At 38.1% G+C, this 25,106-nt stretch overlaps 1 protein-coding gene across 11 annotated transcripts in view; it reads left to right on the plus strand.

Moving 5' to 3' along the window:
- FRY (FRY microtubule binding protein) overlaps positions 1 to 25,106 on the plus strand; it is a 459,465-nt gene that overhangs the window by 239,441 nt on the left and 194,918 nt on the right. For all 11 annotated transcript variants that reach the window (XM_036454766.2, XM_045588489.1, XM_045588490.1 and 8 more), the window contains 7 exons: positions 9,869 to 10,008; positions 14,937 to 15,027; positions 15,243 to 15,322; positions 15,429 to 15,509; positions 20,948 to 21,116; positions 23,682 to 23,774; positions 23,872 to 23,970. In XM_036454766.2, the coding sequence (XP_036310659.1) occupies positions 9,869 to 10,008; positions 14,937 to 15,027; positions 15,243 to 15,322; positions 15,429 to 15,509; positions 20,948 to 21,116; positions 23,682 to 23,774; positions 23,872 to 23,970 (753 nt within the window). The remainder of the gene's footprint in view (positions 1 to 9,868; positions 10,009 to 14,936; positions 15,028 to 15,242; positions 15,323 to 15,428; positions 15,510 to 20,947; positions 21,117 to 23,681; positions 23,775 to 23,871; positions 23,971 to 25,106) is intronic.

A 25,106-nucleotide genomic window follows, 5' to 3' on the forward strand; every position in this document is an offset into this window, starting at 1 on the left:
TGCTTCAGGAGCAATAGGATTTGCTGGGTTTTGGTGAGAAGAATAGGGATCTTAGAAAGGAACATTTTGTGCAACATCTTGTGCAAAGGCCTTGTCATCAGAATAATGATATTAAATTATTCTGGGGCCTGTACAGCATGCTCAGTGGTTGCACATTGACTTATGAACCAGGTAGTCACTGTTTGATTCTCAGTCAGGGCACATGCCTAGAGTTGTGGGCTCAATCCCCAGGAAGGGGCATGCAGGAAAGAGCAGATCAAGGATTCTCACTCATCATTAATGTTTCTAGCTTTCTCTCCCTCTTCCTTCCTCTTTGAAATCAATAATAAAAACAAAAGTATAGTTTTTAAGTTCTTTAGGAATTGATGAATGGATCAATTTAGTTGGGCAGAGGCATGTATTGTTAAAGGATAACCTTCAGAAAGAGGCAGCATCATGACTCTCATTGAAATATAAAATGAACATGTGCCAAAGATTTTATCTAACTCATTATTAAAGAGAGACATTAAAACCAGTTAAGAAGAGAGCATAAAAAAACAGACACTTTAATAAATCAGGAATGTGGAAATGAATATGCAATCAGAGGCAAATCTGGCTTCTTCCACAGAGGGAAAGGCAAGTCAGTTGAACTTACCAGACAGATATTTTTATGTCTATAAGCAGAAATTATTTTGCATTGCCCTAAGTTATCCAACATACACAGTTTTAAAATAGCTCAAAAGGAGCAAAGCCACCCTAGACTCAGAATCAGGTAACCCCTGGAGAGATGTGTGCTAAACAACGTACACTTTTCTACTGAAACACAAAATGTATCTGCAATGTGGGGGAGAGGGTAGGAAGGGACCAGTTTGTGAGAGACCTTAATGCCAGTGGGTGTAGCCTAATCCCATGCATGCTAGTAACAAAGTAATCATAGTGGGGACTTGATGTTACTCTGGAGAAGCAATATTCATGACATCAAAGGTGTATGAATAATGTATTACAAAAACTTAAAATTATAAAAATCTATACATTAAATACATTGTTTTGAACATTAAGATCTTCATTATTTGATTTTTAACATCTTGGTCCATTTTACAGACATACTGCTTCATGAAGAACAATGTAAGAAACACCAAATAATACTAATACGAATCCAATGCCAGTTAACTTGCTTTTACTCCTACTTGCTTATATTTTTCATTTATGCATTTTAAATAGATTTTCACTGAATTGTAGCATTAGAACTGATGTTGTAATATTAGAATTTCATCCGTTTCCTTTCCAGGAAAATTATTATTACTCAAGATGGTAAAAAGTTATTTTAGCTCTGTGAAAATCAGTGAACAGAAACCTAAGTTAAAAAGGAGTTGGCCCTAGCTAGGTAGTTCAGTTGATTGGAGCCTTGTTTGGTATACCAAACGGTTGTGGGTTCAATTCCCCATCAGGGCATATATCTAGGTTATAGGTTTGATCTCCAGTCAGGGCATGTAGTTTGAGATATTAAACCATCAATGAAGTTACTTTAAAACTTTTCATTAAATGTACAATGCAGGACAAGTCAGCCTTATTATTGTAAAATATAGAATGACTTCACTGAGTAATTAATAAAATATTTTGGGTGAAGTTTTCTTATTTGCATTCAGCAAGTATAATAAATGCTTATGAAAAATGAATGTATTAGCTACAACATAGAGGACAGTCTTTTTTAGCCTGTGTATACATAAAATGCCAAAATAAACATTAAAGAAACATTTGCAAAGTACATTTTTCATTCCCCCTACCCTCCCAAAAAAGAAAACAGCAGTATGAAATAATTCTGTGATTCTGTGCACTTCCTCTCCTCAAGCTGCACAGCACCGGGCTCATCTACGGTGGGAGAATATGATCGTTGAAATGCCACAGGGCGCCTTTGTGAATGGGCCTGCCCCCTTTCAGCAGCAGCACAGAGCTAGACTTCATCTCACCGTGGGCTCTGCTTCCTGTAAACGAAGGAGTTTGAATAACCAAGAAGGCAGCTAGAGCTTCCTCCCGTCCTGAGAGCTGAGGGCCAGGTCTTTGCAAATTCTACCCTTTTTTCCCTGAAAGCCTGAACTGAAAAGGGCAGTAACAGAGAAATGGAAAAGTACACACAGCCACCCCATGCTAACCCTTCATCTCTTCTGAAATGGTCTCAGTATATTTGCCCAAAAAAAATGTGCCCAGTAGATATAATACCAAAAATCACTTCAGTATAAATTTTTACTTTTCTTTTTAAATTTTATTAATTTTGGGGGAAGACGTAATTTTGGTTAATAAAATTATATAGAATTGTACGCTTAAATAATTTCAAGCGTACAATTCTATAATACATCATCCGCATATTGCATCGTGTGTTCACCACTTAAAGTCAAGTCTCTTCCCATCACCATGTATTTGACCCCCTTTATCCTTTTCTAACTCCCCCTCACCCTCTTTTCCCTCTGGTAACCACCATATCGTTGTCTGTGCCTGTGAACTTTGTTTGTTTGTCTTACCTGTTCATTTGTTGCTTTCAGTTTTATATCCCACAGATGAAATACTGCCTTTTGTGACAACTTGGATGGATCTTGAAAATATCATGCTAAGCAAAATAAGTCAGATGAAAAAAGTCAAGAAGACTTTTTAATGAGTAGACAAAATCATTGTAGCTGAGGTTGGAAGGACACTACTGGTGTTCTCAATGGAGAATGTGGGTTTGACCTAAGTGTAGTAGCAGAATTTTGTGTGCCGTACCCATGGAAGTTTAAGAGTCAAATATAGGTTCATATCACCGTTATGAGTCTGTAGTGAATAAGGAAACTTGTAATTATCCCACACAAGTATTTAAATAAACTTTTTATTTTAAAATTATTTTGGATTTACAGAAAAGTCGCAAAGATAATACAGACAGTGTTATATAATTCATACTCAATTAATTCATACTCAGTTTCCCCTGTTAATATCTTAGCATGGTACATTTGTCACAACCAAGAAACCAACATAAGTAAATTATTATTAATTAGACTCCATGCTATATTTGTATTTCCTGTTTTTCCCTAATATCTCTTTTCTAGTCCAAGATACCATCTATAATACCACATTACATTCAGTCATCATGATTCCTTAAATCTCATCCAGACTTACACAAGTATTTTTTAACTAGAGGCCTGGTGCATGAAATTCATGCATGGGGGGCGGGGGGTCCTCAGCCTGGCCTGCACCAGCCCTCATGCAGTCCAGGAGCCCTCCAGGGATGTCTGACAGGTTAGGCCCGGAGAGCAGGCCTAAGCTGGCAGTTGGACATCCATGCCATGATCTGGGCTTCTGGCTCAGCAGTGCTCCCCCTATGGTACTGCATTGAGCGTCTACGCCCTGGTGGTCAATGTGTGTGTCATAGACCTGTCGTTCTGCCACTTGGTCAATTTGTGCACATTGAAAGGGAATTAATTAGAGGAAATATTTTAATATTTCAAAACCTGCTGGAATACGTTGATTGGCCAAAGCTTCTCCTCTCCAAAGCCAGCTTTTCTCATCTGTTGAATGGGCACATTATTGTATGCGAGACCCCAGAGTAATGTGAGAAAATAATCAGGTTTGATGAGATACCCAGGTTAGCTCTTGGCACAGACATGGTAAATGATCAATAAATGATGGGTGCCTTCAAATTTTAAGTTTTTAAAAATTGTAAATTCTTACCCTGGCTAGTTTTGCTCAGTGGATAGAGCACTAGCCTACTGATCAAAAGGTCAGGGGCTCAATTCTGGATCAAGGGCATGTACCTCAGTTGCAGATTTCCCAGCATGATAAGGATGCAGCGGGGAGGCAACCAATTGGCGTGACACATTGATGTTTCTCTCTCTCTCCCCTGACTCCCTCACTTCCACACTCTCTGAAAATCATTGGGGGGGAAAATATCCTCAGGTGAGGATTATTTTTAATTGTACATTCTTAAATTTTAAATGTAAATTCTTTTCAATGTAAATTCCTGAAGGACCATTGATGTCTCAGGACAGAAGTGTCCAATTCCTATATTGCCTGACAAAATTGGGTCATATCCACTTTACAGAATGTAGATTTTTGTCTCCAGTGGGTGTGAAAAACTTACTCCTGGGATTTAAAGAAGACAGAATCCTTCCCACTAATAATTCAACAAATTAGTCCCTGATTTCAGAGCCCAGTGGTTACTACTCAGGTGGAGCCTTTATAGGAAACTAGAAGCCTGGGGCATGAAATTTGTGCATGGGGAGTGTATCTCTCAGCCCAGCCTGCTCCATCTCCAATCTGGGACCCCTTGAGGAATGTCCGACTCAATCCAGGATTTCTGGTTTCCAACTGCTCACCTGCCTGCCTGCCTGCCTGCCTGATTCCCCTAGTCACTTCTGCCTGCCAGCCTGATCACCCCCTAACCACTCCCTTGCCAGCCTGATTGACACCTAACTGCCCTTTTCTGCTAGCCTGGTCACCCCTAACTGCCCTCCCTTGCCAGCCTGTTTGCCTCTAACTGTTCTCTCCTGCAGGCCTGGTCCCCCTACAACTGCCTTCCCCTGCAGGCTGGTCCCCCTCAATTGCCCTCCCCTTCAAGCCTGGTTGCCCCTACTGCCCTCCCCTGCCAGCCTGGTCAACCCTAACTGCTCTCCTCTTCAGGCCTGGTCACCCCCAACTACCCTCCCTTGCAGGCCTGGTCCCCCCCAACTGCCCTCCCCTGCTATCCCAGTCACCCCTAACTACCCTCCCCTGTAGGCCTGATTGTCTCCAACTGCCCTCCCTTGCAGGCCTGGTCCCTCCCATCTGCTCTCCCCTGCCGGCCTGATCACCCACAACTTCCCTCCCCTGCCGGCCATCTTGTAGTGGCTGTCTTGTGTCCACATGGGGGTGGCCATCTTGGACCACATAAGGGCAGCCATCTTGTGTGTTGGAGTGATGGTCAATTTGCATACTACCTCTTTATTATATAGGACTAGAGGCCCAGTGCACTGGGTAGGGGAGGGTTTCCTTCAGCCCAGCCTGCACCCTCTCCAATCTGGGACACCTTGGGGGATATCAGACTGCCAGTTTAGAACCGATCTCTACATCAGCAGTTGGACATCGCTCTCACAATCCAGACTGCTGGCTCCCAACCACTCACCTGCCTGCCTGACTGACTGCCCCTAACTGCTTCTGCCTGACAGCCTGATCACCCCCTAACCACTCCCCTGCCAGCCTTATCAATGCCTAACTGCTCCCCTGCCAGCTTGATAGCCACCAACTGCCCTCCTTTGTCAGCCAGATTGCCCCTAACTGCCCTCCCCTGCAGGTATGGTCACCCCCAACTGCCCTCCACTGTTGGCCCAGTAACCTCCAACTGCCCTTCACTGCCGGCCCAATTGCACCTAACTGTCCTCTCCTGCTGGCCTAATGGCCCACAACTACTCTCCATTGCTGGCCATCTTTGACCACATGGGGGTGGCCATCTTGTGTGAGAGTGTGACAGTCAATTCGCATATTACCTCTTTATTATATAGGATGCTTAGACCCTGGTTCTTTGGTCACTCCCAGCACCAGGACCATGGAGAGGCATTACATTCACCTCTGCTGGCCTAACCAAGTTTTAGCCTGCTCCTCCCCTCCACCCAATCCCAGTTTTCCCACCCCTCTGGATTCACCCAGCTCTAGGCCTTTTCAACACCCTCTCCATTTGCCCTGTGACATGCCCCCCCATGCCTGCAGTGCAGCTCATGCACTCAATCCTCCCTTGCACCCCTCCATGCCCTACGTCTCTTGCTCCCTACCCCCTGACCCTGTTAGGGTTGCCAGGTAAAACACCGTACACCCAGTTGGTTTTGAATTTCAGAAAAATATATCAATGGTTTTTAAAAGAAGTGTGGCCTGTGCGATATATAGGATGTGCTTATACTAAACAAAAACAAACAAACAAACCAACAAACAAAAAAAACTTATTGGTTGTTTATCCGAAATTCAAGTTTAACTGGGCCTCTTGTATTTTCATTTGCTAAATCTGGCACCCTACCCCAATCCCAGCACCTCTCCCACCTTGCATCCCTCCACGCCCCCAACTCGCCTATTTCCGTTCAGTGTCCTTCTCAGACCTTTGTCCTGGCCAGCACACTCTTCATGAGCCTCCCATCCTCAAGCCCCCTCCAAGCACCAGGCGCTCTGCCGGTGCGGAGTGCTCCCGGGTGCGCCTGTGAGTAGTCACACAGAGCCCCGCACTGCACCGCACCGCACCGCACGCCTGGTCACAGAAGCAGCATGGGGACCGCATGTGTGTAGGCCGGGTCATGGCCAGGGCCGCAGCAGCCCAGCACAAAGCAGCCCTGCCCCAGCTGGAGCGCGTCAGGCGGCCCTCTCGCCCAGGACACCAAGGCCACTGTGGCCAGGGCGACTGCCAAGGGCAGGATCCCGTCTGCTTCGAGAGGGGCCATCACTCAGCTCAGCCTGGGGGGCACACACCGCAGGGACCGATCCTAGTATCCCGCCCCCCGCCCAATCCCTCCCCTATGCGACCCACAGGTTGAGAACCACTAGCAGGGTCGCCTAAGACCATCGGAAAACACAGATATTTATATTACGATTCATAACTGTAGCAAAATTACAGTTATGAAGTAGCAACAAAAATAATTTTATAGTTGGGGGTCACCACAACATGAGGAAGTGTATGTATTAAAGGGTCTCGATATTAGAAAGGTTGAGAACCACTGTTTTAGATGATGGTAACTTTCTTGTTCTGGGTTATTTTTAAATACAACTGGTAAATTACTCCCTTCACGCACCATGATTTGTTTCCTCTAAAAATGTACTGCTGTTCTACCCACAGGAACAACAGGAAAATATGCGGCTATGAAGGAAAGGGGGCTCTTTTCCTAATAATCAGATTTTTCAAAATTTAAAGGCAAATCTAAGGGTGACTAAGTTCATAAGGCAGGCTGAATGCCATAGCTTATTTATTTTTAAATTATATTAACTCATAACCAAAGATCAGGGACAATTAGGAACATATAATCATAATTTATAAGACATAGAACATAAAATAAGGCTGTCAAGATAGAGAATTTAAGGGATACATTAATAATTTTGTTCAATCTTAGAGATTCTTTTAAATGTGACAGTAGAAAGTCCTATTGACATGAAACACTTCAGCTCCCATCATGCTGGTTTCCTGCTTTATAAATGGAAGTTAAAAGTAGCCTGCTTAGCTCCAGAAATATTTTAAGTTAACTAAGATTTTCCATTTCTTATGCCTGGAACTGTTGCAGTGACCTCAATTTATTAAGCATGTGTGTGTATATTCTCCTAACTGCCTTTATTAACACACCCCTTTGGTCTAGCCTACACATTACTACTAGATTAACCTCCACCAAAACAATTTTTATGGATGGATTTCCCCATTTGAAAAAATATGAAGGGACCTCCCATTTTCTAAAGAAGAAAATTGAAATTTTTCAAACTGGTATTAAATACCTTCTATAATTTTGTTTCAACTTAAAATTTTCAACATTTTTTCCCTCCACTCAGGCATACCAAAGTTGCTTCACCAGACAGATATATGTTCTTTCAGTTCACTAAAAATTTTTATTAAATTTATTATTATAATTATTATCAACAAATAATTATTTTGCAACTTCATTACCAGGAGCTTTCTTGCCTAGTGTCTGCTAAGTTTCTTTCTTGACTTTTATCTCAAATTTCTACCCTTTCTAAAAGTGGCCCAGGTAAAATCCTTAACTCCCAACTGTCCTCTCCCTCTAGTGATGTGTCCCTCCTGAGAACTCCTGGTCTAAATGTGCACTATTGATATGCTGATATAGTGTCTGTATCAAATTGGGATCACACCAATTAAATTATTTTTTCATTCTTCTTTCACTTAATATATAATAAACATTTTTATGTCATTAAATACTTTTGGAATGTGATTTGTCATGGCTTCATAGATAATCTACATCAAATTCCACATTGTATTAAGTCATTTACATACAGTTGGACATACAGGTTCTCTCCTTTGTTTTCTTTTTTTAAAAGATATTTTTATTTATTTCAGAGAGGAAGGGTGAGGGAGAGAGAGATAGAAACATCAACAGTGAGAAAGAATCATTGATTGGCTGCCTCTTGCATACCCCCTATGGGGATTGAGCCCATAACCCAGCATGTGCCCTTGACTGGAATTGAACCTGGGACCCTTCAGTCTGCAGGCTGACACTCTATGCACTGAGCCAAATCAGCTAGGGCCTTTTTTTCCCCCCCCCTTTAATAAGCAATGCTATCTGAACATTCTTACTCATCTCACATATATTTGAGATAAATTCCTAAAAGTGGGCTTATTGAGGATATTTTTTAATATAGGTTCTTTTTTAAATTTTTTTTATTAATTAAGGTATTACATATGTGTCTTATTGCCCGATTAACCTTCCCAACTCCCCCATTCATGCCCTCACCCCCCTGGTGTCTGTGTCCATTGGTTAGGCTAATAATGCATGCATACAAGTCCTTTGGTTCATCTGTCCCCTGTACCCCCACCCTCCCCTACCTTCCCTGAGGTTTGACGGTCTGATCGATATTTCTCTGTCTCTGGATCTGTTTTTGTTCATCAGCTTATGTTGTTCATTATATTCCATAAATGAGTGAGATCATGTGATATTTATCTTTCTCTGCCTGGCTTATTTCACTTAGCATAATGCTTTACTGGGTTCTTGATTATTATTTCCAATTTATCTTCCAGATACATTTTGCTAATTTTTTCTTCAATCAGCAACATATGAACATATTCATTTTATCTACTGCGTCAGCACTAGAGTTTATAATTTGCTTATACTGTCTGTTAATTAGATCATTAAAACTTATTACAGTTTTACATACATTTGTTATAAGGCCTTTATCAGATATGTTTTAAGAATATTTTCTCCCCACCTGTGACCTGGGTTTTTCTTCACTTTATGAACAATATCTTTCTAAAAATAGAAGCTTTTCATTTTGATGACTTCCAGCATATCAGATTCCATGGACTTTGATTTTGGTATCATACCAAAGAAATCCTTGCCTAACCAAAAGTCACAAAGAACTTCTCCTATGGTTTTTTGGGGGTTTTTCAGAAGATTTAGAGTTTTAAGTTTTATACTTGGGTCTATGATCCACTTTAAGTTGATTTTTGCATATAATATAAGATATAGATAGAAGTTCATTTTTTGTAATAATTAATAAAAGAGCAGGACTCTTAATTGATGGTGTGTTGTTTAAAGAGAAGAGAGAAGTTTGCCTTTAATGTAATATGGGTAAATTATTGCTACTGATTTGTATCTGGAGTCTAATTTGGCATATATACCAAGTTAGTGGATGAATGATTATTGGCAGAAAACCACACATTTTATTACCACTTAGGTTATTTTTTAGGAGAAATGGGTTTGCTTATTTCATCTCAACTATTAATGTAATTGCATTAATTAATATATTTATTTTTAGAACAGTATTTTTGAGGACCTAGTAAGGACATGGCACTGTCCTTATTAAAGGAAAGACTGTGATAAATAAGAAAACTTTGTTGTGACTGTCTTGGAGTTATTTGTGAAATAAAAAGTTTCTCAGTAATTGACAGTGCCACCAAGCCTTTAATTCAGCAATTTTCAACCAGTGTCCTCAAGAATTTTTAAAACATACAATACCTAACTAGTTGGTCAGGGACACTGACCTTTTTTCCTTTAGATTGTCAAATAAAAAAATAACAACAGCCAACACAATAGTCATCCTATGTGAATTAATCAAAATTATACCTATTGTTTTGCCAGATCAGCAAAAAATATATATTGTTGGTGTTTGGAGAATTTTAATAATTAGTTTATATATGCCCTAAAATGAAAAAAACTTAGAAATCACTGTTTTAATCACCTGCTTTTCTCTATAGGTCATCACCTCAATGAGCTCTCTTTCGGAGTACTGCCTGCCTTCCATTCTGCGCACATTGTTTGACTGGTATAAGAGGCAAAATGATATTGAGGATGAGTCACATGAGTACAGACCAAGGACAAGCAATAAATCAAAAAGGTACATTTCTTTTGTGTAAGCATTTTGAGAATTATGGTTTCTTTTTACTTATCTTTCTTTTCTTTTTCCTTCCTTGCTCCCTCCCTTTCCTCCTTTCCTTCCTTCTTTTTTCACTTTGTAAATGAAAATGGGAGTTAAGAGGCACCTAGGTATCCCTGCCTCTTCGCACAGATACCCAGCAGGTGCAGAGCTCCTTATTTGGCAGGTGGCACATTTGCAAAACTAGTCACTGGCAGCTGTCATAGGTTGAAAATTCATTCAGGGCCTTATTTCGACATCGGTGGGGCAAGGTGTTAGGGGCCAAGGTTACCCTCATACCTTTCCTGTGCCCTCTCACCTCCAGTCTACATTATAGCATCTCTAATTTATGTTCCAGCAAAGAATTTTGTTTATTTGTTATGTGTATTTGGAAAGTAGAACTGCTGCTGCATGAGCACTTGACAGTCACAAAACTTAAAATTCTCCTACTGTCCAATGAATATACATTTCTCCAAATTTTAGGTAAATAAATGTAATTTTATATGTTTTAAATAAACCTTCTTTAATACATTTATCTTTTTTTATTCTTTATTGATTAAAGTATTACATTTGTCTCCTTTTTCCCCCATTGACCTCTCCCTGGCCACTCCCACCACTCCCCCCCCCCCCCCCCCAGCACATGCCCTCATGCCCTCCTGTCTGTGTCCATTGGTTAGACATACAAGTCCTTCGGTTGATCTCTTACCGCCCCCCCTGCCTTCCCTCTGAGGTTTGGCGGTCTGTTCGATGCTTCTCTGTCTCTGGATCTGGTTTTGTTCATCAGTTTATATTATTATATTCCACAAATGAGTGAGATCATGTGATATTCACCTTTCTCTGACCGGCTTATTTCGCTTAGCATAATGCTCTTTATGTCCGTCCATGCTGTTGTGAATGGTAAGATTGCCTTCTATTTTACAGCAGCATAGTATTCCATTACATAGATGTACCACAGGTGTTTTTTTGTTTTTATTGATTTTTCTTACAGAGAGGAAGGGAGAGAGAGAGAGAGCTAGAAACGTCTATGAGAGAGAAACATCAACCAGCTGCCTCTTCACACCCCCTACCAGGGATGTGCCCACAACCAATGTACATGCTCTTGACCGGAATTGAACCTGGGACCCTTCAGTTCACAGACCGACGCTCTAACGCTGAGCCTAACCGGTTTCAGCTGTACTACAGGCTTTTAATCCACTTATCACTGATGGGCACTTTGGCTATTTCCAAATTTTAGCTATTGTAAATTGTGCTGCTATGTCCTTTCTGATTGGTGTTTCTGGTTTTTTTGGATATATTCCTAGAAGTGGGATTACTGGGTCAAATGGGAGTTCCATTTTTAATTTTAAGGAAACTTCATACTGTTCTCCACAGTGCTGCACCAGTATGCATTTCCACCAGCAGTGCAGGAGGATTCCTTTTTCTCCACATCCTCATCAGCACTTGTCATTTGTTGATTTGTTGATGATAGCCATTCTGACAGATGTGAGATGGTACTGCATTATCGTTTTGATTTGCATCTCTCTGATGATCAGTGACTTTGAGCACATTTTCATATAATGCATTTATCTTTTTTAAAAATATTATTTCAAAAGAAACTAGATTTCTCCACATGAATTGGTTATGCATGTTTTTATGTATTTAAAGACAGTGAACTGAAATCACTCAGAAAATCGGATATTAATTACTACTTATAAATAACTTATCCCTTTCATTTTTCTTGACACTTCTAATATATTTAAAATATAGACATCTCTTTTAATAGGAAACTGGAATTTTACCAATTTACAATTCATCCAGACTTGTAATTTCATTTCAAAATGTATGTGACTTTATGCAATATTCAATCATTTATTTATCATTTTGTTTGGGGGAGAAAAATTTTTAGTTAAAGAGGGAGTTTTTATTGAGATATAATTCACAAACAGTAAAATTTACCCTTTTAAAGTGTATAATTCTGTGTTTTTGGTACATCCATGAGGTCATGAAACCATCACCACTGTCTAATTCCAGAATATTTTCACTGGTTCATAAAGGAACTCCATACCAATTAGCAATCTGTCTTCATAAATACTTTTTAAATGTATCAAATTTCATAGGTATAAATTCAATTCTTGTGTCTGAAAATTGAGACTGTGTGGTTATTAAATTAATGGAGTCATTTTATTATATTTCTCACATTACCTGTTAGATTATGAACAGACATTATTAAAACTTTCCTGGGGGTAGGAAGTGGGATGATTTTGTTGAGTTGACTTAAGTGAGTTTTAGTTTTATTCCTTGGTTTTGTCAGAATTTAGTTACTAAAACTAGATTTTTCATTAATTGATTGCTTTATGGATTGAAAATAATAGTTTTTTAAACATTTTACTGATTATTTTTAGGAGCTCAAAGTAATTTTTGGGATCAAATACAGAATCAGGACAGCAAAATTCAACTCAGTAATACTTCATTTTAAAGTTTAAACGTGTGTGTGTGTGTGTGTGTGTGTGTGTGTGTGTGTGTGTGTGTGTTTTGGAGAAAGCCAACAGAATCAGGGTCTCCAAAGCATAATGTAAGCAATAATGTGAATTTCTGTTACAAAAAAAAAAAAAAAAAAAAAAAAAGGAAGGAAGGAAGAGAAAAGAAGAGCTTTCAGGAGAAGCATGAACAACTGAAAACAGTCAAATGTGACTAGTGTGTTTGGGTTATCTTTTCTAGGATTAGTATAATATCAACATTTTGACTGCCAAATAAATGTCAAATGCCTCTGGCTCCTGGAAGTTAGACCTCAAACAAGCAATAAAGTTGAATTCATTATTGGAAAAGTATGTCTTACTTTAATTGAAAGCATCATGAGCTTAATAAATAAGACAGACTTAGGGTTTAAAATATTTTTCTATTAAGAACTGCTACTTTCTCAAGGTCTTCTGGCCCCTTTTGAAGACCCTGATGAGCCATCCAACACATTTTCTCTCTACTGCGGCTGGCCATCTTACAAAGTTCTCCTTCCATTTAGTCATCAAGCTTCTTGTTTCCATATTCCATGATACAATCTCTAGGTTAGATGTGTGAATGCCACCTTTTTAAATGTATTTCTACAAGTTTTCTTCTTTCCCAACTGGCAATAGCACTTTCTTGTTCTGGTGGGTTTTGAAGGGCTTGTTAGATGGTTCTATTCAGTCCACTGTTCCTCCTTCTGGTAGGACTGTTCATAAATGATCCTGAATGAAAGAGTTTTGACCCTGTCATTACATTTCCCCTTGAAAGTCAAAGCTGCAAATTCCCTTGTTAACCCATCCTGTCATCCATCAGCCTTAACTTGTTGATGGTTACAGAACTCTTCCAGAAGTTATTTTTATAGCTTAAATATCATGTTCCTTTCTGCTCATTCCCTTTGAATTAAAGACAAAAAAATCATATTTAAAATATTCTTGACTTGTTTTGAAAATATTTGCCTGACAAGTCCAAATCCTGCCATTCTTTCTCATTGCTTTATTTACTACTAGAGGCCCTGTGCACAGATTCATGCACATTGAAAGGAAATTAATTAGAAAGTGGCCCTCGGGGTGGGACTGGGAGAGATGAGCCAGATATGCCCTGGAGCTGACCTCCTGTGGTCCCTCCCTGGGTGGCCACACCTGGGGTGGCATCAGGGCTCAAAGAGTGTCTACAGAGTGAACAGGGGCCTTCCAGCAGGTGAGGTCCCTCAGCCTGGCATGCAAGGATCATGCTGAAACCAGCAGTCCGACATCTCCCAAATGATCCTGGAGTGCAAGAGGGCACTCTGCAAAGTAGCTGTTGCTCTGCAGTTCCTGTGTTGAGCATCTGCCCCTGGTGGTCAGTGTACATCATACCTACTGGCCAGTCGGCCAGTTGGCCATTTACTTAGCTTTTTATACACAGAGTGGCCGGATTATTATGTGTTCAGAGATCATAATAATCTGGCCAGTCAGTTTATATATAGATACAAGTATTGAGCAGGTGTGTGTTTGAGAGAGTCAACTGCTTTATCTTATTTAGTACTCAAGTAAACCTTTATATAATTGCTATTATTATTTCCATTCATAGATAGGGACATTGCTGATAAGTAGAAGAGGTATAATTTTAACCCAGAACTGATTCATACCAAAGACAATGCTCTTAGCCACTATTCTTGCTTCTCTGCTGGAGAACTCAGCATTCATTTTATTTTTCTTTCTTTATTCAACTGAAATTAGCCCTCAGTCAGTATGTTAAATAAGCATAAGATGGAGGGGAAGGGTTATGGACTTACATTTCCATCCTTCTGGCAGTGCTAACTTTGCTCCCCAACTTTTGAATGAATTCAAATGACTCCACTTTGCTGCTTTTACCTCTCTTCCAACTGGTTTTCAGTCTCTCTCTCCTAATATCCTGTCACTTCTTCTTTCCTCCTTTCAGAAATATCAAGGTAAAGGTCAAGAGGAATGGGACCGGGGGGGGAGGGTGGGGGGGAGCAATTCTGATCCTTTCTTCACCCCTATAGTTCTCTTCCAATAGGTAACCATGTTTTGTCCTTACATTATTTAGTTCCTTTCACAAGGTATTTTCACTGTACACCTCTAATATTGTAACCCTGTCTTGTGTTTGTATCCACTTTACAGATGATAGAATTCCTGGGTTGAAACATACCTTAGAAAAGCTGACAAGATGGGGTTATAGATTCACAAATAGCTACTCAAGTTTGCATGATTGAAAATGTAAAATTTGCAGTCAAATATTCTGATTCAGTGTTTGTCAACTGTACCACACAAGTATTAGGGTTACCTTCAGCAAATGCTGTATTTACCACTGCAATCTTGTAATACCAAAAATGGCTTGCAGTTCATTGAAATGAGTCCTCAGTTTTTAATGAATTATATCACTCACAGTATCTTTAATGCCAATTAATGTGACTTTTTAAAATTTTACAGTGATGAACAGCAGCGAGATTATTTAATGGAAAGACGGGACCTCGCCATTGATTTTATTTTTTCTTTAGTATTAATAGAAGTTTTAAAACAGGTCAGTAATTTAATGTTACTTTTATATATGATTTATTTATCTGAAAACTACTTGTTTTTAAATTATTTTTTAATTTCAAGTACTGGGTCATATGAATTATATTTGTTGATTGCTTAAGTCCATATATAATTATTGGAAGTGCTCTAATTGATTTGATCTTTAATATTTCCTTCAAATTAAAAGCCATCTCTTTTTTTTTTTCTTTCTTTCTCCAGATTCCACTTCATCCTGTATTAGACAGTTTAATACATGATGTTATTAACTTGGCTTTCAAGCACTTTAAATACAAAGAAGGGTAAAGTAATTTCTCACTTTAGAATTTTGACAAGGTTGGGTGCTAAAACTAAATCAAGTTTTAGATGACCAGGGACCCCTAATGTGTCTAATTATATCTTATTTAGGTACCTTGGTCCCAACACTGGTAATATGCACATTGTGGCAGACCTGTATGCAGAAGTCATTGGAGTGCTGGCACAAGCTAAGTAAGTAAATGTCAGTCAGAACCCTTTACCACAAGAACAGGTGTCTCTGTCGACTCATCCCACTCCTCCACCTTACTCTCAGGACGGAGATATGAGAGAGCTTACAGGAAGCTAGGGGTTTTTTGCTGTGTGTGCCCTGCTCTGAAATTGACTAAAAGCATCCCCAAGGCAAATACAAGTCTTTTTCCAATTTGTTTGCCCTGTTATTTTTTTTCACTTGACAGTTGGGTCAGATCTTACCAAGAGTTCATGAGTTCCATTTGACTGCATCAAATAAAGAAATGGTCTAATCAAATTATTTTTATCTTTGTCCAAATATTCCAAAGAAGTTAATCAGTTTTGTTATGCTCCAGCAGAACATATACTAAAATGTTTTGTTTTCTATATTCCACAAGTGGGTGATTACGATATCATCTATGAGTGGGAAAATTCCATTCTAGAATGTCCCTTTACTATCGAGCTTACTTAATTCAGCTGAGCTAAAAATGTCCTATACTCTGTCATGGAAACAAGTCAGAGGAAACTTGTCATTGCTATATTTATCTGGCCCCATAACACTACTTAGCAGGCTAGAACAAAGTGGTGTTAGGTTATAAGCAATAATATACTTCTTCCAAAAGTGATGTTATACCCTATTTTCCCACCTTCATCTTATTCCACTCTCAGGCAGATTGGGCAAGATCCTGAATGCCTAGTTAGGCGAAATGAGCTATGGACCTAATGGGAACCTAAGATGAGACGCCAGCTGAAAGCAGCAGTGATGCCCTGATCCTTGTGAAAGAGATTTTTATCTTTAAAGATGGAATTTCCTAACTTAGTATCATGGAAATACCCAATTTATTATTTTTTTCAATTGAAGTTCTTATTCAGCAATCTTACCTTGCCAAAACATAGATAAGAACTCTGAATAGACTCAAAAAACTCCATGGCATGACTTAATCTGACAGATAACAGTTAAACAGTTTATCTGTTTATCTGAACTACCCATTTTTTCTAACACATAAAACATGAGTATTAGATGGAAGAGAGGTAGGTACACTCTCAGTTCTCACTAGCTCAAAGACTGACAGCAACAGAGGAAAGAAAACACTGGCTAAAACTTGAATTAGAGTTAAACAGCAGAGTTATCCAGGCCATTGTGCAGGAGACTACATCGTACTTCATTTAATATAGCCCACTGTAATCATTATGGTTCATCAGTCCGTATGAAGTTTAATATGCCAGTGTTTTTCTTAGATTTTGTGAATTATGCATAACAATATTAATTACTTCTAGAACAACCTTTCTTAGCTACTTCAATTTAGGGTTAGTTCTGAATGAATTGAGAACTAATATGATAACTAAACAATACTCTAAAGTTGTAGGAATTGCTATGTTTGGTTAGATGTATGATACACCAAGCCAATTTTTCTTGCCAACAGTGACTTTTTCTATTTTTATGATTCCAATATTTGTCCCAATTCTGCAATAGTGGAGGGTAAGAAATGTCTCTATTTGGACAAAACTCCAATACTTTGTTGTCACAGGAGAACTACTTGGCCAGTGGGTTCTTGTAGTTATGGTCATCACAATCAATGGATAGTTAACCTTTAGACAGTACAATCTTGAACTGTTGTCATACTACGAATTATCACATTACTTTCTCCTCATAAGTGCACCAGGACCATCACTCTATCACTGCCTTAGGAATTAATGCTTTCTTTGTCCTTGGGGAAAAAGGGTGTTTGCTTATCAGGTACAGGTGGTTATCTCTTTTAAAATAAACTTGGGTAATATAACAATTCTAATTTAAGATTTGTATCTATTCCTAATAATGCATATGAAATATTTTCTTCATTATAACTTTAGTTTTTAATATTACTTTAGTCTTAACAGAATGACTATTTTTAATCTTAATAGTGATGATGTGCTTAATTATTGTCCTTAAGAGAAAACATTTTTGCTATGAAGTAGTATTCACATATAGTGTTAACTTGTCCAAGTCAATTAAGTTAAAATTAGGTACTTTAAGGTAGGGAGTTTTTTTCTTGTTAAAATGTGACATATTTAATTACTGATGATTGCTTCTAAGATTCATAGATTTCAAAACTACTTTCTCCTTGTGTGATAAAATCTTAATGTATATATTCTTACTCTCACTTTTATAATATGTACATTCATTTTTTAAAAATATATATATATTTTATTGATTTTACATAGAGAGGAATTGAGAGGGATAGAGAGTTAGAAGTGTCGATGAGAGAGAAACATCGACCAGCTGCCTCTTGCACACCTCCTACTGGGGATGTGCCCACAACCAAGGTACATGCCCTTAACCTGAATCGAACCTAGGACCTTTCAGTCCGCAGGCAGACGCTCTATCCACGGAGCCAAACCGGTTTTGGCTGTACATTCATTTTAAAGCAGAATTTATTTGTATGTGAATGTCATTTAGCTAATGTTTTTACTAAAGATAATATTAAATACTAAAGGCACAGTCATTGAAGAGAAGTTTATTTTTCCTTGAAATTATCTTAAGGAAAAAATGATTTTAGTACAAATAGATTTTAGGATTATTTTTATGTTAAAATAACATGCTTATGTCATTTTGGAATTTTTTTTTATGTAAAAGATAGCCATATTTATTTTCACATTAGAAATAGACTTTTTACTACTAGCTCATGAGAATATTGAAATAGTGGGTTATACAAATAACCTGCCTTTTCCTACCTCTCCTTGTTTCAATTATGAAAAAGAAATGAAAAACATTCCTAGGTATCATGTGGTCATTAAAACAATATAACCTTTAAGATTAATTAAATTTTTAAACTCATATTTCATTATTAATTTTTATAATCTTTTTTAAAATATATATTTTATTGATTTTTTTTATAGAGAGGAAGGGAGAGGGATAGAGAGATAGAAACACTGATCAGCTGCCTCCTGCACACTCTCCACTGAGGGTGTGCCTGCAACCAATATACATGCCCTTGACCGGAATTGAACCTGGGACCTTTCAGTCCCAAGGCAGACACTCTATCCATTAAGCCAAACCAGCCAGAGTTAACTTTTATAATCTTGATTGAAAGTCATTTTCATGGCTTTCATGCTATTTCTTCTCCCTGCCTCTCTCCATCTCTGCCAAAGGTCCTCTGCTTGCCCTTCTAGATACTCAGATCCTCTCTGAAATCTCTAAATATCCAGCTGAAAAGAGTCTCCAATGCCCTCTACCTGCTTTTACGTATATTATTCACATAAAAGACAACGGGAGATATGAGAAAGTGATTTGGCCTGGGGCATTCAACCTCCCTGAAAAGTCAGAGAGATCCAGGCAAAGTGCCAGACACATGCTAACACACCTCATTATTATTATTATTATTATTATTATTATTATTATTATTAATTCACAAGGCTCATTGTCAAAGATACATTATTTTATCTTTCCAATTAAACTGTACACTGCTCTAGATAGAGCAAGAGCTACATATCGTAGTTCATGATTGTCATGAACCATGCAGCTATATTATTGTGGAAATTCCTAGAATTTGGATCAGAAAAACCTGAGTTTGAGTTTTGTCTTTGTCACTAGTTTTCAGATCTTTTTCTTCATTTGTAAAATGGAAATGCATTCACTGCCTGACTCAGTGGATTGTTGTGAAGATAAAAATGTAAGAGTGTATGTAAGGTACATCAGATATACACCATCTTACAAATGTACCTGATTGTTATTCCTGATTCATACCAATACCTTAGAAACGTTAGCACATCAGCTTCACCTAGAGGGCTTGTTAAATAGGATGACTGGACTCACCCCCAGAGTTTCTCGTTCTGGAAGTCTGGAGTGGGGCAGAGAATGTGTTTGTCACAAGTTCCCAGGTGATGCTGACCTGGGAACCACACTTTGAGAGCCAGTGGTCTGGACATATCGATACTATAGCTTAAATACATTTTTTCTTAAAAGTCTGGCTCTGCCAGCTATGTGACTTTATTACAAAACCTCTGCCACAAGTGTTTCTTCTGTAAAAGGGGCATAATAATAGTATCCCACTAGAGTGTTTGTGAGAGTTAAATGAGTTAGCCTATGTGAAGTTCACTGAACTTTGCCTAGCATATTGTAAGCTCTGTGGTCACATCAGCAATTTTATTCTTTTACTCTAAGAAGTAGAAAAGAATGATGACATTGGAGTTTGGAATTTATATTTTCTGCTTCATTGTCTTAAAATTTTTTTCATTGTGAAATATATATGTAGCAAACCTAAAGAAAAAAAATCCATACATTGTTTAGAATAAGACAAACAATTTTAACCAAATGCTATAAATGAATACCACGTCACTTCCTCCACCCAAGCTGAGAACTAGAAAATTGCCAGCTATCAGAAGACCCTTATACCCAACCTCCCAGTCACACACCCCTGCCGTTGCCTTTTAGTGAAACAGTCTCTGTATTTTACCACCCTCTTAATTTGTCCTAAAATTTCTACTTTGGGGCATCAAGAGTTGCTGATCCATACTTCTGAGGCTCTACTGGATGGCCTTTAACTTCTATCATCATAATTACCCTCTCCAATCACGTCTTACTAATTATCCCTTTTAACTTACGCAGAACCTCAGGCTGATGGTCTCAGGAAAACAAAAGCAGTATCATGACTCTTAGAACAATTTCCTTGAGTTTTCTTTTTTTAACTAACTCTGAAACGGTCTCAGAAATAGGTTGGATAACTTCTGTGTTTATATTCCCTCACCCTCAGGTACTTTGAAAATTTGCTACCACCTTGCATCTTAAGATCCATTCTTTTTTTTAATCCTATATAATGATGTTATAATTAATGTTATTAATATTATTTTATTTTCAAACAATACAAATGCCTTAAGTTCCTTGGGGGCTGGATCTTTTCTCATATATGTAGTAGAGAACTTACTTATCTTGTAGTTGATTTATATTTTCCCATTACTAGATTTTCTTTTAAACTAAAAATATTTTCTTCCATAATCATAAACTTAAAACTATAAATAAAACAACAACTTAAAACTTTGGAAGTGGATTTGGGCATTTTCCTGGGCATTATTTTCTGTCACTGTCAGAACTAGCAAGCCTGACATGCTATTGCTCATATGCTCACCATTGATGCTTCAGACCTTGGGGGTCTGCAAGTGTGTTGGAAATTGCTAAGCCTGAAGAAATGGAGTTCGGTTTAAGAGCTGTACTATTTTGAGAAAAATTTATATAACCTTGGATCTTATCTCTAGCCTGAAGGAGATGTTGAGTATTTACATAATAAAAAGGGAGACGATAGGACTCTTCCAAATCCCCAATACAGACTCCTTTCAAAATTGCAGCCACTGTACTTTGATTTGTAGGACCCCCATCCCTGTTCCCTGTCACCCTGAGATTCTGGAGGCCTCCATTACAGTTTATTTCCTACCCATTATTTGATAAATCACTCATATTTTCTTCTTAGATTCCATGCTGTGAAGAAGAAATTTATGGCAGAGCTCAAAGAATTACGGCACAAGGAGCAGAGCCCATATGTTGTTCAAAGCATCATCAGCTTGATAATGGGAATGAAATTCTTTCGGATTAAGATGTACCCAGTGGAGGACTTTGAGGCCTCTCTTCAGTTTATGCAGGTAATATCTTCAGCTGAAAGACCAAGGGCTATCAGTTTGAGTGCCTCCGTTCCTCAAAGTCACTCACCTGGAATGTGAAAACCCAGTCACTTGTCAAGATGGCAAAAAAAAAAAAATCCTACATTTTTCTTAATAATTCAGAAAGCGTTTTGTAACCAAATAATAGAGTTGCAGGCATGTAATTTTATTTTTAAACTTCACATCACCTTTGGAGCAGTATGTCCAGAGAAATCTCTTATTCATTAACCTTTTCACTCTCTTCCTCTCTCTCTCTCCTCTTTCTCTCTAATCCATTGGCTACATATTGTTCTGTAAATAAAATATAGCTGATTTTTTACTGTTTAAAGTTAATAGCATTAGTTGGCTATGCTAATTCATAGGCATCAGAACTTTAAATAATGAAGAGATCTTTTTATTCATATTATCAGAAGGAATTTAGAAAATTAACCAAATCATACAGGTTTAGGTGTCAATTACACAGTGTTTACTGTTATGTGCTAACAAAGGAATTGTTGTTAATGAGGATTCCACAGAATATACAGCTATTAAGTTTGCAAAACTTTAGTATCTGAAAGGATATTTTTAATGCTGCTCTGAATGAGACTTAGTGAAATCTTAATAAAGAGCTAAGATATAGGGGCTATAAATATAGCCTGTACCACTTCATTTCCATTAAACCACCTAGAATAAAAAAGACAGTGTTGCCCAGCTAATGTGGCTCAGTGGTTGAGCATTAACCTATGAACCAAGAGATCATGGTTGGATTCCTAGTTAGAGTACATGGCAGGCTCAATCCCCAATGTGGGGTGTGCAAGAGGCAGCTGATCAATGATTCTCTCTCAGCATTGATGTTTCTATCTCTCTCCCTTTTTATTCACTTCTGAAATCAATGAAAAATATATTTTAAAGAATACAGTATTAGCAAGAAAATATAGAAAAATTGGGACCCTCATACACTGCTGGTGACAGTACCTTTAGAAAATATTTTGAAAGTTCCTCACATGGTTAAATCTATAATTACCGTATTTTTTGGACCATAAGACGCACTTTTTTCCCCCCAGAAGTGGGGGGGAAAAAAGTCCCTGCGTCTTATGGTCCAAATATAGCCTACACATATACTTTTTAAAAAAAGTTTTTTTACTTGCCCGGCTCTGTGTGGTCTCTGTGTGCTTGCCCGGCTCTAAAATGGTTCTAAATGCTGCTGTTTACTTTACAGGGTTGATTACATGTGTTTATGACTGTGATGTTGGGTTTTAATGCACATAAAATATTTTAGGACACTATTTGTTTCAGAATCTTTTTTTCTTCATTTCCCTTCTCTAAAAACTGGTGCGTCTTATGGTCCGGAGCGTCTTATGGTCTGAAAAATACGGTGCTATATGATCTAGCAATTCCACTTTTAGGTGTATACCCAAGAGAAATGAAAATACATGTGCACACAAAAACATGAATGCAAATAAATGTTCATTGAAGCACTATACATAACAGCAAAAAAGTAGATACAAACCAATAATACACTGACAACCATAAAGCTCCACTCTGTTGTCAGTGGCTTTCCATGCTGGCAGTGACTATCTTGGGCTGAGGTCTTAGTATGATAAAGATAAACTTGGGACTTCAGTAACTATTATTGGTAATAATCCCAATGTTGACTGAAAAAAAGTGGTAGTAGCTAATATCGATATTAACATGTCACCTCAAATACATATTGCCTTTGACTCTTCCACTAAAACTATACCTAATAAAGACCACGGTAAGTTTCTACCAAGGCCAGGAAGGAGAAAGGGGCTGGCAGAATTCTGGACAGGCCAACTTCTACTAGATGGGCAACCCAAAATATCCTTTCATTGACAACAGTCCACAGGCAAAGAAATCCTTGCTTAAGAAAATTATTGCTAAGGTTTCCTTGTCTAAGGTAGGGAATGCATTCAGACTTGCTTGTGAAACTGTCGGAATAATAAACACACTTAAAATTCAGGCCTAGCAAGTAAACAGCTTTGTGCCCAGGGATATCAGAGCCTCAAATAAATATAATTTCCTCTTCCTCTCTTTCCATGTTTACTTTCTCTGTGGGGTCTCTGTTTCTGAGTCAATCCAGGGCCCAGGGCATCACACACAGTAAATAGTCAATTGAAGTTTGTTGGAAATGAATGACTGATCAAATCAACCAGAAAGTCTGCTTGATGCCTGCTTGCTGGTTGTAGTACTTTGTCCTTTCAACTTAGTGATTTGAGATGGAAGTAGGAGGGGAGTGAGAAAACCAGCCTTGGAAAATGTCATTGGGGCCATTGTTAATTTTAATATAAATGCAAAATTCATGGGTTTGTTTATTTTTTTATAATTATGGAATATGCAATGTTAGTATGGATGGTGGAATTACGTAAGAGGTATTTACTTTTATTTTTTTATTTTTTATTAAATTATTATCTGTGTACATATTTTAACATTGCCCCCCCCCCTTCCATACATACCCTCCCTCCCCAGAGTTTTGGTTGTTCTGTAAATACATTTTATATGCATATCTCAGTTTATGTCCCTGCCCTTCATTCTTTTTCTGCTTCCCAGGAATGTGCACATTATTTCCTAGAGGTCAAAGACAAAGACATCAAGCATGCCCTGGCTGGGCTTTTTGTTGAAGTTCTTGTCCCAGTTGCTGCTGTAAGTTGTTAAATTTTCATGTCTAAGAACTTCGTCAAATTGGATTAGATAACAAACAATTTAATTAATATAGTATTAACATGCATCTCTGTTACAGGCTGTTAAAAATGAAGTCAATGTCCCCTGCCTTAGAAACTTTGTCGAAAGTCTGTATGATACCACGCTGGAACTTTCTTCTCGAAAGAAGCATTCCTTGGTTAGTAACTATGAGAAAACCCAAACCACAAAACTGCAGAGACTAAATTCCCAGGCTGGAATCTATTCCGGAATCACAAGCATTCCATTGATAAGAGAATTATCTACAACTACCTCAAAGAAAGGTAGCATTTCAAAATTTGGAGCTTGCACTCAATATTGACCATGATTAAATCATGGTAATATAAGGAAATTAGGCCATGTCACCTTGGATGACCCTTCTAGTCCTAAGAATTGTGTTGTTTGTTTTTGAAATTTCCTTAACTAATTTTTGTTTTAATTTTTAGGAATTTTTTCATGAAGGCTACAGTTTACAGTCACAATTTCTCTTTTCAGTCCTCAAGATTCTTCTCTGGCTAATTCCTGAACCATATTGAGAACCAAAGTGTAACCAGACAGGAGGGAGAGTTGGGACACAGATAATTCCCCATAAGAAAAGTTCTCAGAAGGCTGAGAAAACAATTTCTAGAAAAGTTTTTACACTAAGAGCAACATATAAAGGTCTTTTGAATTCCAACCTTTTGCTCTCGGTGGTAAATAAAGCTCTGATTTATGAATTGGTCAGTGTTTTACTTGCTGTAATTGCCACAGTGTGGGTGAAGGAGCAGTTTGCTTAGGTCACTGGTTACTGGCATGGTTGATGCTAGCCTTCAAAGTGTGAACATTCCACCATTATTTAAGCAGATACTCAGAGTTGCTTTCCTGGTATTGATGCCAAATTTGCTCTTTTGTCTACATTCTGTGGTCATTGTGACTGATGCTTGGTTGTGTGATTTTGTTTTAGATTCCTGGCCTGAATTAGAGTTGCACTCAATGGCAGTAGTAGTTCAAAAATCAGTTTAAAGTTTAGTTGATTATAAAATAAAATTAGCCTTTTGGTTATGATGGCAACATAGGTAAATGTGGGTGTGTTTTTTTTTTATAGATTATGGAATATGTGGTAGTGTGTGGTAGAATTAATATGTATTTACTTAAATTTGTGAAAATGTTCATATATATATATATATATATATATCAGCAAGGAAGGGAGAGGGAGAGAGATAGAAACATGAATGAAGAGACAGAATAATTTGGTTGGCTGCCTCCTGCATGCCCCTCCTTGGGGATAAAGCCCTGACCTGGAATCCAACCCTGACC

Source organism: Pipistrellus kuhlii, unplaced genomic scaffold (assembly GCF_014108245.1).
Source record: "Pipistrellus kuhlii isolate mPipKuh1 unplaced genomic scaffold, mPipKuh1.p scaffold_m20_p_3, whole genome shotgun sequence".
NCBI classification, from domain to species: Eukaryota; Metazoa; Chordata; class Mammalia; order Chiroptera; family Vespertilionidae; genus Pipistrellus; species Pipistrellus kuhlii.